Genomic DNA, 14,030 nt, shown 5'->3' with positions numbered 1-14,030 from the left:
TATATATATATATAAACATATATTTTATATTTACTTAATTATCATTGTTCTGCTGCTTAGTTAGCTAAATTGTTTTTAGAACTGTTTTTTATATGTTGCTGCAAGGCCGAGGAGCCAAAACCTGAGATTTTCACTCTCTTGTACTTGTATAAAAGGACGTGACAATAAACCTCTTGAATCTTGAATCTTGAAATAAACACATTTTCGGGAAATAATCTCCTCGACATTAAACCGTGTTCACCCGGACGCGGCCGAGACCGCCAAATAAACGAAAAATGGCAAAAACCTGCTGCGAGCCTGCTCTGTCGAGACACGGGCCCGTACCTCTCCAACGGCGGAACACGAGGGGGCTTTTTTGGGGAGGTTAACCTACGGCTCACCTCTTGGGAACAGCAGTTCATTACGCGGGCACTGACCTTGTTCCCATTTTGTTTTTTTCGGAAATTCAAGTCAAGCTAACTGACTTGACGCTAACCCACTGAACTGTCCGACCACAGCCAAATTACCTTGTTCCTGAAAAGGACCAACACCACACGTACACGCCCCCGTGAGCTGTATACTCTTAATCAGTCACATTACCACAGCTCTGAAATGCCAAGAGCTGAACACAGAGAAAAGTCCCCTCAGTCAGTTAGTCCTGAGGCCTGTGACACTAACGCCTACTAACGTGAATCGCCCTCAGGACAGCACCATCAAAATGCAGGATATGAGAGAAAACCCAAATTGTACCACAGCGTAAAGAACATTATTTCAACTGATGGAACTCTCAGACCCCAAAAACAACGTAAGCTTGATTGCTATCTGGCCCTATTTTGTCAGATTAACTAATGATGGTATAAAAAAAAATACAGAACTTAAAAAATACTGACAACGTACAGTCAGCACAGTCTGGCTTTAGAGACAGGCCAGCACAGGCAGACGTGGACATGGCATCCCAACGAGGAAAGGCCATGCTCACAGTGCCAAAAAAGAGAGGTCGAGACAGAGAAACGCTTCCTATTGACATGCACAAAATACGAAAAAGAAAGAGAAATGTTCCTTCACAAAATTACACTCATTTGCCCAAATATCTTAAATCTTCCTGATGAGAAAATTCCCATTCTCCTAGGAGAGGAGAGGAGGGGAGATGCACGACCCGAGCAGCACATTGTGTGTCACAGAGAGGGTTAGTGCACACAAATACACACACACAAATACACAATGTGACAGCAGCACAAAATTCAGACTCTGACTAACTACATGCGCAGACCATATTACTACAGACACAAAACAGGCTTATGAGGACAGTATGGCATATTAATACTGACAAAAAAAGCAGTCTTATAAGGATAATGTGGTTTTTAGCTCATTACCCATGCCCACCACGAGCAGCAAACATCTCATGGAAGGGGAACTGTCTGTGCAAGTCCTTCTCAATGATGTCCAGCCACTTGGGGTCTCCCTGGTCCCGCTCCAGCTCCTACACGCACACACACACACACACACACACACAGACACAAGCGTGCACGCACGCACGCATACACACACACGGTTATTCAGAAAAGGTCTATTCAAAGCGAATGAACAGAGAAAAGGCTAAAACAGTTGCATGTACACAAAATACACTGCCCTGAAAAACTACTTGCCCTGATTTCCTCTATCATTGCACATCTGTGTAATGTGTAAATGTTAAACGGTGCCGCGCAGCTGGACTTCTCTGAGTCCCGCGATATCCGCAAAGGGGGCGAGCGGTGCGCCATTTCGCTCAGGTTACCTCGAACTTGCCCTGGTTGGACTCCAGGAGCTCTATGCTGTTGGAGAGCAGCTGCCAGGCTCTGGCTCTGAGGGAGGAGGGGATGCCTTTCCTACAACGCAGCTTCACCTGGAAAACACACCGCCTGAGTGTACTGCACCACACACACACTCACACACACACACACTCACACTCACACTCACACTCACTCTCACACTCTCACACTCACAGCCTGAGTGTACTGCACCACACACACACACACACTCTCACACACACACACTCTCACACACACACACACACACACACACACACACACACACACACAGCCTGAGTGTACTGCACCACACACACACACACACACACACACACATACACCGCCTGAGTGTACTGCACCACACTCACACTCACACTCACACTCACACCCTGAGTGTACTGCACCACACACACACACACACACTCTCACACCCTGAGTGTACTGCACCACACTCACACTCACACTCACCCTGAGTGTACTGCACTACACACACACACACACACATACACACAAACATACCCTGAGTGTACTGGATCACACACACACACACACACACACACAGATTAAGCTTACAGGCACTAAACAAAAAATGGAAACATGACAGCGTTCTGAGATTCTGGTTCTGTGGAACGCGTTTTCTCCTCATGGCCTCGGGGCCCTTGTACTCTAACGGCCGATTTATGCTCCAGAGACAAAGTGTCCTGTGACATGCGGGACAAAAATGATGCAAATTCGACAGTGTTGACGTCGAGCCGACACTTTTAGAGGGTCGCCGACGGGTGTCGCGTACCTGCTGATTTTTGTAAGGTTGCAGACGCCGTCATAAGCGTCGCGCGGCTGTGATTGGACGGCAAAAACGAGCTAGCTAGCTAGCTAGCAAAATGGACGGGTTTGCTGGACAAGCGAGTATTCGCCCTCAATCTCCCTTGTTCTGTTGAGCGGGCGTACCGACCGCCTTCTTCTTCTCCTCTCCCTTCTTCGTCTCAACAAAACTACATTTTAAATTTCCTCCTCCGAAATATCCAAGATTTCATCGTGTAACGTTAGCAGCGCTGCCATTTTTTTCGCGGAATGTAAACAAACCTCGGCTGGGCTTGGCGTCTGGTTGCTATAGTAACAACGCGCACTGTCGCTAAACTATAAATGCAAAATGTCAAGTTCAAATGTCAAGTTCTGTCGGCCGACACTTCGTTGTATGACACTTTCAGACCTGCCAACCTCAGGAAAATATTTTGAGTACCACAATAGTCAGTGTAACGCTTAGTTCACATGCTTTCGCACCACTTCACTTTGCACGCACACACAAGCCTTTCTTCATAATTCTAGTTTTGACTGTTAAAGTGATCAGGCAAAATTGTATAATTTGACCTGATTCTAAAATATCACTTGCACTGCACTGGGTTATATCATGATATACTTGCAAGTCAAAAGTTTGAGTACACCTGCTTAAAACAATTTTTTCATGATTAATATTTCATTATATGATATGTGTGCTTATACAAACAGATAACCATAAGTGAATTGCATTAAATTATTTTTTAAAAATGGAAATAATTTATTTTGTGTATTGTAACGTTTTCATTTTCAAGTATTTACAGAAACTCATGTTGTAATGTAAAAAAAAAACAAAAAAAAAAAAAAACCTTTTTGCGATGTAAAACACTGTCAATTATGAATAAAACCAAATTTCTGTTCGTGATTTCCATTTCTATTTAATAATTAAATAATTGAATCAGCTTATATAGGCACATATCATATAGGCCTAATGAAAAAAAGTCAAAATCATAATTGCACAATGTGCAAAATGCATGGTGCGGAAGTTTTGAGGGGCGGAGGCACGGCCATTGCTCCTGATATTTTGCGAGGAACTTCTGGGGGGCATGGACTCGCTTCTTTTTAGTAGGTCTGCTGCTCTCTCTCTCCTTGTTAGTATTCTCGTCATCTGACGTCATGATTATTTTCTAACTGCAAGGCTGGTCGGGTGACTGGCTGCAATAATAGGAATTATTTGCTAGGTTAGCAGTCTTTAGTCAAACACCTTTGCAATGGTCACTTTGCTCCAACAGAGCGTGCGCGATTCAAAGTTTGAATGGGGAGTCTTCGTAGCGTTTGAGTTACTGCAGCTAAATTACTCCGTCAGTTATTCACAAGTCTCGTAACGAGGCTAAATCGTATGCTACTATAATTATAACTATAACTATAACTATAGCTAATTATATACACAAATTAATCTCATTAGGATATACCCCTTGAAATGCATCATCTCGTAAAGTTACCGAACATGTTTTAACGTTTTATATGTTAACATTACGGTCACATTTTTGTACTTGATTATTACTCCCCACTTCCCATTTTACCTCAGCAATGCAGCGTTACGCCTCGGTGGATAATCAAGTACCGCTGCGTATCAGTGGATGTTGAGTGGGTAGAGGAGGGGTTACAGAACCACAAGCACAAGGTCGTAGCATCTGGTTCAATCCGAGGGATGTAGTTTAAATACCGAATAAATGTACGGTATTGATTTGTATTAATTGATTGTTTTCCGTAATTAAATTACAATAATATATATATATATATTTACGTACCTGCGTATTTTGACCAAGAATTGCGTGGTTGGTACACAAAATGCGTGCAGGTTGGCAGGTCTGCACTTTGTCTCTGAAGCATAAATTAGTCAAGGGTGAGGTGAACTATTAGATTATTAGACAGCGATTATCAACCCCCCCCAAGCGTGAGTTGACCGTCTTTCTCGCGGAAGAGCGCGGCATTCCTCCATCACAACAACTTCAAACGCTGGCGGTCTACGTCACGGCGCGTAGACTGCGACACGTAACCGTTTCCATTTTCTGTTCACTACCAGTAAGTTCCGTTTGCGTGCAATAACTTATTTTTGGCAATACCAAGTCGAGGTCAACCACATACTTTCACAGCACAGAGACATATAACACGCCAACACCAAACGCTCCCAACCACACACACTGCCTCGCTGAACGTACAGCACCCTCCGAAAGTAAGGCACGGTAGGGAGAAATTTGTTATTTTTTGCCTTTTTAAAATTTCGCTATATGCTTACGGCATCTGGATTTGACATGAGACGGAAGTGCAGATAATCAGCTTTTATTTAGTGGCATTTGCACGCGTGTATGTTGTACCATTTTACAGAAACAGCGGTTTTTAGTGTGGAAGTCCCCACGTTTTAATCTGTGTAAAATGAAGTTACCGGATGACTGACTGGTGCTAGCCGCTGCTCAGGTGTTTCCTGAAAGGCAATCCATCCGTAAGGCGACAACAGAAGAACTCACCAAGACGGATAAAGGCCCAAAAACTGGGTGTATCGAGCGACTGGGTCAGTGACATCACCAGCAGTCTCCAGAGGGCGGGGCTCAAAATACCACAAGCCACCCTGAGCAGAAGACTGAGAGCAGAATTCAAGAAGCTATACTGCAAGATGCAAAACATCTCTTCAGCAGCAAGATTTGAAAAGGTCAGATTAGAATTTGCCAAAAAAAAAAAAATACAGAGATGAGCCAGAATAGTTTTGGAACAAAGTTTTATGGACAGATGAGACCAAAATAAACTTTTATCAGAGCGAAAGCCAAAAATGCACAGAAAGGGAGGAACTGTCCATGACCCAAAGTATATCACCTCGTCTGTGATGGATCTCAAATATGGAGCGGGTAGCGTCATGGCTTGGGCATATATGGCTGTTTCCGGAACAATCTCACTCATCTTTATTGATAATGTAATGATGGATGACAGATTCAGTTTCGCTGTGTACAAAGCTCATTGGTCAGCGCTTCATTCCGCAGTAAGACGGTGAACCCCCAAAAGCAATGACCTACGAAGCCAAAGCATTCGGTCAATGGGGCAAAAGTGGACAGTTCGGGACTGGCCAAGTCAGCCTCCTGATTTAAATCCAACCAAGCATGCATTTCACTTGCTGAAGAAGAGACTGAAGACAGAAACCCCACCGAAAAAAAAGGTCTACCTGAAGCAGCCGCAGTGAAGGCTTGGAAAAGCAGTTTCAAACAACAACAAATGTTTGGTGATGTCAGTGGGTCGTAGTCTTCACGCAGCTATTGCACTGAAGCATTATGTAACCAAACACTAGACGTTGATGTATTCTTAAGTTCATCTGTTACATTTTTGTTTTTCCCCAGTTGAAAACGAGGGGACTCGACACAAAACAGCTGTTTCTGTAAAATAGTAAAATTATACATATGTAAATACCACAAAATAAAAAATGATTGTCTGTACTTTTGCTCAAATTCCTCTTTTGATCTCAAATCCAAATACCTTAAGTATACAGCAAAAATAACAAACCTCACTCTACTGCTCTTGTTATAAACAGGTACACGCACCCACCGAATTGAAGCACAGCTGGGGTCATTTCCATTTGAATTCAGTCAATATAGAAATGAATTGTGAATAAGTGTGTTCGTGTGTGTGTGGGTGCATGATTGTGTGAGTGAGGGTGAGTGTATGGCATGCATGAATGTGTGTGTGTGCGCGTGCGTGCATGTATGTGTGCGTGTGTGTGCGTATGTGGATGTGTGTGTGTATGCACGAGTGTGTGTGATTGAGTCGGTGTGGGTGCGACTGAGGGAGACGGAGGGAACCTTCTGGAAGCGTCTGGAGACCCATTTGTCCCAATTGTTGAACATCTCCAGCCACTTCATTTCTCTCTGTCTCGCCACGTCCACCCTGGCCTCTTTATCGCTGTCACAGAAGGGGGGGGGGGGGGCATTAAATACAGCACACACACACACCCCCCTGGTCTCTTTCCCCCCGTCACAAAGAGGGGGAGGGGGTACATACACACACCCACTGGTCTTTTTGTCACTGTCACAGAGGGGGTAGGGGGGAAGGGAGGGGAGGGCGTTAAATATGGTACACCCCCCCCTCCCGCCCCCCCCCACTACACTACCCGCTCACAGCAACACGAGGCCTCAGGCTCCAGGAGACTGAACCCGTGGAGCCACAGAGACGGACCGTGCAGTCAGACAGACGCAGGGGTCAGACAGACGGACGGACGGAGGCCAGCGTCCGTGAGTCACAGACCCACCCTCGGCACACACTGAGTCACTGCAGGGAGGGAGGAGGGAGAGAGAGATGGAGAGGGAGAGAGAGAGAGAGAGAGAGAGAGAGAGGGAGGACGCACGGATACAGAGGACAGAGATAAACAAGAGAGGGGGAAAGGGAGAGAGAGAGAGAGGACTCACCGATAGTGACGACGACAGAGATAAATGAGAGAGTGAGAGAGAGAGAGAGAGAGAGAGAGAGACGACTCAGAGACAGAAGACAGAAATATAAACGAGGGAGAGCGAGAGATTCACTTTTTCATAAAAGCGTTTTCGGTTTAACTGGCATTTGACAGCAGCCGATAGCCGCACATTTTATTCTGGTCAGAAACATCTACGGGTCATTTTAGCAGCGCAACGCTTTCGAAACGTGGGACAAGACCAACAAGTGCTCAAACGGGCCTTTAAAAAGGGGGGGGGAGCCATTAGGAAAATGAATAATGTCTATCTGGCTACCTTGTGTTCCGCCAAAGCGTAGCGGTAAAAAGCTCCCTAGCTTACATGGCGGTGGCCTTGTCAGCAGAAGGAAGAGTATCCCCTGGGAAACCTGCTACGACTCCTGCGCCGAATGCAGACCTTGATGAGGTCCTGCTACGTTGCTGAAACGAGCCACACGACGGAGGGGAAAGGGAGCGACGCTTCGCGGGTCAGGCGGGCCGGTATCCACGGCGAACGCCGCTCGACTCCTCCCCTGCTTAAGAGAGCGGCCCGGCTACCCGCTCGCCGACCTCCACCGACTCGCACTCTGAGACGGGCGTCCTTCCCAACACCCCTACAGAACAACGGTCAGCTGTTTTGGAGACTGCCAGGTCACCCCATTACTTTTTTAATAGAAACTTGCTCGTTCAATAAAAAAAATAAAAAAAACACTTTACATAACAGGTGCATTCTCTCAGCTGTGATTGGCTGCAATATTGTGTCAGGTCACAGAGCATCCTAGAATTCTCTCGTAGTTCTCACTAGCAAGAGCCTATTTAGCATTTTTTTTTTTTTAAACTCACAACTTACTCTACTTAGCTAAAATCACTGTTGGTGGAAAGTGAAATCCCAGGCAAGTTTGCTAGTGCTGCGCAGAGTCACCTCGAACGCAATGCACTACCAGAAACAACAACAACAGTGACCCACTGTATTTAGGTAGGTAGCCAGGCAGCTAGCTAGCTCCAGCACAAGCGCAGCCAAATGACTCCCAACACCAACGCCACCTCCTTTTCCCACCGAACACCCCAGCCCAGTCTCCCTGCCTTCGCAGCGCTGGCAACCGATGCCGCACATTGGTAACGGTCAGTCTGCCCCTGTGACCGTTAATTTGCCCCCGTGCTCGTTCTAGCACCCGAGGACGTTTCCCTGGAATCCGAACGGCCGCATTTAGCGAGTTGGCAAACGAGCGGACGGCAGCTGGCTTGCCAACGCTTCGGCCCAAAATCGTTCTATCCTGCGAGGGCGGCCCATTGTCCGTGTGTCCGAGCCCGGCGAGCGTACGGCTACGGAATTTCAATGAGTATTTCATAACCGCGAAAGAAAAATGGTTCCAAGAGTTCCGAACTTCAGTCGTTCGAGGCGGCTGTCGGAAATATTCCTCTCGCGTGCTCTGAATAATTCTGGCTCCCTCCTTGTGTCGCTATTTAACATGAACCGTCGATCGTAACTCATTATAAGCTCTTTAAATGGCAGCAGGAACTAAACCCAAACACATGGTGGCCGAAGGAGAAGCTGGCTGCACTTCAGGAAAGACTTTTTCCATTACGCTACATTACAGGCATTTAGCAGACGGTCTTATCCAGAGCGACTTACACAACATTTTACACAGCATTTACACTGCATCCATTTATACAGCTGGATGTATACTGAAGCAATGCTGGTTAAGTACCTTGCTTAAGGGTACACGGGAACCTAGATCAGTGCAGGACCAGCTCTACTGACACAGACAGGGAAACACAGATCAGTGTGGGATCAGCTCTACTGACACAGACAGGGAAACACAGATCAGTGTGGGATCAGCTCTACTGACACAGACACGGTAACCCAGATCAGTGTGGGATCAGCTCTACTGACACAGACACGGTAACCCAGATCAGTGTGGGATCAGCTCTACTGATACAGACAGGGAAACACAGATCAGTGTGGGATCAGCTCTACTGATACAGACAGGGAAACACAGATCAGTGTGGGACCAGCTCTACTGATACAGACAGGGAAACACAGATCAGTGTGGGATCAGCTCTACTGATACAGACAGGGAAACACAGATCAGTGTGGGACCAGCTCTACTGATACAGACAGGGAAACACAGATCAGTGTGAGATCAGCTCTACTGATACAGACAGGGAAACACAGATCAGTGTGGGATCAGCTCTACTGATACAGACAGGGAAACACAGATCAGTGTGGGATCAGCTCTACTGATACAGACAAGGAAACACAGATCAGTGTGAGATCAGCTCTACTGATACAGACAGTGGGACACAGATCAGTGTGGGATCAGCTCTACTGATAGAGACAGGGAAACACAGATCAGTGTGGGATCAGCTCTACTGATACAGACAGGGAAACACAGATCAGTGTGGGATCAGCTCTACTGATACAGACAGGGAAACACAGATCAGTGTGGGATCAGCTCTACTGATACAGACAAGGAAACACAGATCAGTGTGAGATCAGCTCTACTGATACAGACAGTGGGACACAGATCAGTGTGGGATCAGCTCTACTGATACAGACAGGGAAACACAGATCAGTGTGGGATCAGCTCTACTGATACAGACAGGGAAACACAGATCAGTGTGGGATCAGCTCTACTGATACAGACAGGGAAACACAGATCAGTGTGAGATCAGCTCTACTGACACAGACAGTGGGACACAGATCAGTGTGGGATCAGCTCTACTGATACAGACAGGGGAACACAGATCAGTGTGGGATCAGCTCTACTGATACAGACAGGGAAACACAGATCAGTGTGGGATCAGCTCTACTGATACAGACAGGGAAACACAGATCAGTGTGGGATCAGCTCTACTGATACAGACAGGGGAACACAGATCAGTGTGGGATCAGCTCTACTGATACAGACAGGGAAACGCAGATCAGTGTGGGATCAGCTCTACTGATACAGACAGGGGAACACAGATCAGTGTGGGACCAGCTCTACTGATACAGACAGGGGAACACAGATCAGTGTGGGACCAGCTCTACTGATACAGACAGGGGAACATAGACCCCAGAGCAGCGCTTCTTCTCTGACGGCGGGGTCCTGAAGGAGGGGGGGCTCCTGAAGGGGTGAAGCGCGAGCGCCACTGACCTGCCGTCGGTGTACTGCGTCCCGCCCAGGAAGCCGTACTTATCCGTGCGCTTCAGCACCGCCCCGTTGAGCTCCGAGTCGGAGCCCATCGAGCTGCTGTCGTCGCCCAGGCCCGACAGCGACATCCGACTGCCCGACATCATGCTGGCCGACTCCAGGTAGCTCAGCGTGTCCGGCGCGGGCTGGCGCTGGGGGTTGAACAGGGGGGCGGCGGGGGCCGGCTCCTGGACCACCAGCACGGGGGGGCAGCGCGGCTCGGCCCTCGGGGTGCCGGGGGCCCCCGGGTCCGGGGACCACGGGGCCCGGGAGGCGAGGGGCTGCGGCGAGTGGGGGTCGGGCGCTTTTGGCGCCTCGGCCGCGGCGGCGGTCGCCGGGGCGACGTCCGCAGGTAGGGGCCGGGGGGGCGTGCCGGGGGGGCGGCGTTCGGCGTCGGGATCGGACGGCTGGTGTACGCTGACGCTCGGGTAGAGGTTGGGGCCAGCCTTAAGATCGGGGGAGGGGGACCCCTGGCCTTCGCAAGGCGGCACGGCGCTGTTCGCGGTCGGCGGCGGCGGCGGCGGTGCCGCTGTTTCGGCCGGGGTCGAGGGAGATCCTCGTCCTGCGGGGTTCTCTCTAACCGCAGCTCGTGGCATCACGGCCGGATCTCCGTACAGGGTGGATTTGGGGACCGGGGCTTGTTTCGGGGCGTCCGCGGGTGCGGCGGGATGAGGAGGGGGCGTTGGCGGGGGCGTCGACGGGGGCAGCAGAGGCGGGGAGGAGTGGGGGTCCCCCAGTCCTGGGGGCGAGGGCGTGAGGGCAGAAATCTCAGTCATGGCCCCTCCTTTCAGTCACTGTGTGAGCAACAGGCAGGAGGAAAAGACAAATCTAAGAAAAAACAAGAAGCCGCATTAGCTGTGGCCTACAGCAACACAATCACACACTTAAAATTCACCATTTATCAGAAAATATTCTTTGTAAAGACATGAAATTACACAACTGCATTCTCATAAACAATACCCTGTACTGAACATTATCATCTATGAGCAAATCTTGCAATAAAACCGACTTACTGACCATACATATAATATCCATTCATATATTCACACGAACAGCCTTTTAAAGGGCATTGGCAGTTATGCAATCATAAACAAAAAACAAAGGGCCATTTATAATAATATTTGAGAATGCCTCAGTGAACAAGAGTTGCTTTAAGCAAGATTCACCCACACTATTTATAGTTACCATTGTAATTCACCCACACTATTTATAGTTACCATTGTAAATCACGGTTAAATGTTAACTAATCAGTTCCCTTTAACCGGCCCAAGCTTCAGGCTGTGTGCTGTACTGAACAGAGCCTAGCACCTACTTAATGTGCAAACACGCTCGCACGTATACCCAGTGCATGCAGTAGCAAACGAATACTGCGCGCACCTTGTTTTGTGTGTAGCCTGGCGAGAATATAATTCTCCTCCGCACGTAACGTTATCTCACAACCCATCTCAACCGCTGCCAGGACACATCATGGACATGTTCTGACCCACAGCTTTAGAACCACTGCCCGAGATACACTGCAAACAGCCCAAACCGCATGCAGCTCATGGTAAACTCAAAGAACGCACAAACAGCAGAGCAGTGGCAACGGACTTAAAGAGAATATATACAAATGACTCAAAATACACTTTCTGAAGAATTAAAGAATGTGTATTGATGAGTCAATAAATGAAATCATATTTAGGCAGTCCGTGGCCGTTCCAGAACACGTTTCCTTTTTTTTTTTTTAATGAAACTAATTTTACCATTATTATTCCCTAAATAAAAAACGGAATTTAGCGTTAAATATACAAGTCATACATTAAACGCAAATATAATTTCCATCTCCGTAAATAGATCGGTTTCCTTCTCTTACTTCCCCTTCCATATAAATAGACTGTCTGAAAGCAGAGGGGGAGCGGTACCTCCGTGAAACACACACACTAACCAAACTCATTTGCACGCCATTTCACTCAGAAACTTGAAGAATATAAAGACCCTGCAAATGTAATACCTCCCTCACCAACGTTACTCAAAAGACCATACAGTAAGTTGCCCTGTTGTCCAGTTACAAAGCATTAGACATTACTAATATGACTCCACCCCATCCCCGTATCCCCATGTATTGTGTTTACTAATCCACCAAAGTCTGTGCCGTTTGGGATTCAAAAAGATCACACAGCCTGTAACGTTACAAAACAATGTCAACTACGTACATGGAGCACACAGCCGAACCAATGCACACTATCACGCTATAAAATCAGGACACCGTACTGACATGCTTCATATTCTTAACAATGCACGTCTGCAATGAGCAGCGTAATAACGGTATGTGACGTTGCACTGAGCTGTAACGACCGATAGTTATCATTTCCCCGCTCTCCTGTTAGCCCATCCTATATTATACTGCCGCTATGATAACTAGATGGATAGCTAGCCGGTACATGATGTCGATTATAAATCATACAGCTTGCTAACTGCATGCAATGTTTTGATTACATTATACGTTGTGTGAAAATGTTTTATATTGACAGCTAAACAATCTGGGTGTTACTTAGCAGCAGGCTACCCAACGTTTCTGCAGCTAAACCGACTGATTTAGCCAACTTACCTAGATAACGTTAGCAGTCCAAGCTTTCTACCAACAAGCTAATGTAATCCTTTCCGAAGCTGCCATCGAGACGCCCTTCGATGCTCGAATATTACTCATATAGCATCTGTAGGCCTCATTCTCACAATAACTCAACTTCCTAATTTAGCTGGCTAGCAACTCAGTGTGTACGCTTTCCTGGTTCACTCCCTCCCTGTGTTAGGCCCCAATCATAATCCCCGGTCTCGCTTGGCTGGCCCGTTGCATTCTACTTACCCACAATCGGGTGTACAGTGTGCTATATCCACCTGAGTGTCCAGGGGGTTAATATCCCTGCCGCCCCCTCCACAGCTCCAGTCACCGATCCACCTTCCGCCAGTGAATGACAGAGGAGAGGACGAGAAAGGACAGCGCGAGATGTCTGCCAATCTCGCCAGCCGCTAGCTAGCTTAGCTAGCCACCGCTAGCTATATATCATGACTCTGGCCGAGCATCGTTAGCTTTAGCTAGCTATCGAACTAGGCGGAAACTATTTCAGTCGATCACAAAAGATGGTCGCGATTGTTCAGTCGTGGCAGATTTTGTTTTCAGCGTTGTGTTGTGTGTTTTACTCACTCTGCCCTTTCCGGATCGCACCGCTTCTCAAGACTGCGCTGGGATCTGTCACTTCCAGGCTTCGGCTGCATTTCCTATCGCGGCTGCTCTGACAGCTGCGTGCGCGCGCACCGCTCCCCTCCTGCACGTGCCGCCAGACCTTGCAGTCACGTTGGGGGCGCGCTAACAGGCAACCCAAAGCTGCGACGCATTGAAACGTGAGTTTAATTTATAAAACAATACATTGACTTGGGATGTTTGTTATTTCAGATCTCGCCCACTGAAATAATCTGGGTCAGCCCCTGATGTTTCATCCCTGTGCACAGAAAACGCAGCCAGGAGATTGGTGGCTGCTTCTTTCAGTAAAAAGCAGCAAGGGGCCAAGCACCAAGTCACAAATAGACATACAAGTGAAATAAAAATATGCTAAGGCATATTCCTAATGTGGTGCTTAATCAGCCGGGCAAGTTTCAAATGTTTAAAAGGAAACTGTTTTTTTTTTGTGAATTTTTCCATTTAAAAAATGAAATGTAAACGTTTTTTAATTCAAAGATGTATTTATGAATAAATGCAGGCTACTTATTCAAAATGGCAGTAAATCCATAATCCTAGGGTAATGGATCCTTGGGGCAAATTTATTCTGTATGTAAAGCAGGATCTTGTGACAATAATTACTGGTCCATAAATCT

General features: G+C 47.3%; 1 protein-coding gene across 1 annotated transcript in view; it reads right to left on the bottom strand.

The window, feature by feature from the left end:
- LOC118216694 (TBC1 domain family member 10A-like) overlaps positions 1 to 13,498 on the bottom strand; it is an 18,285-nt gene extending 4,787 nt beyond the window's left edge. Inside the window, exons 1-5 of the mRNA XM_035398096.1 lie at positions 13,024 to 13,498; positions 10,146 to 11,009; positions 6,386 to 6,485; positions 1,754 to 1,861; positions 1,353 to 1,459 (exon numbers count right to left, since the gene is read on the bottom strand). Coding sequence (XP_035253987.1) covers positions 1,353 to 1,459; positions 1,754 to 1,861; positions 6,386 to 6,485; positions 10,146 to 10,957 — 1,127 coding nt within the window. The 5' untranslated portion in view covers positions 10,958 to 11,009; positions 13,024 to 13,498. The remainder of the gene's footprint in view (positions 1 to 1,352; positions 1,460 to 1,753; positions 1,862 to 6,385; positions 6,486 to 10,145; positions 11,010 to 13,023) is intronic.
- Between the last annotated feature and the right edge of the window lie 532 nt (positions 13,499 to 14,030).

The sequence above is a fragment of the Anguilla anguilla genome, chromosome 17, assembly GCF_013347855.1.
Source record: "Anguilla anguilla isolate fAngAng1 chromosome 17, fAngAng1.pri, whole genome shotgun sequence".
In the NCBI taxonomy this organism is placed as follows: domain Eukaryota; kingdom Metazoa; phylum Chordata; class Actinopteri; order Anguilliformes; family Anguillidae; genus Anguilla; species Anguilla anguilla.
This window is presented reverse-complemented; position numbering and strand designations above follow the sequence as displayed.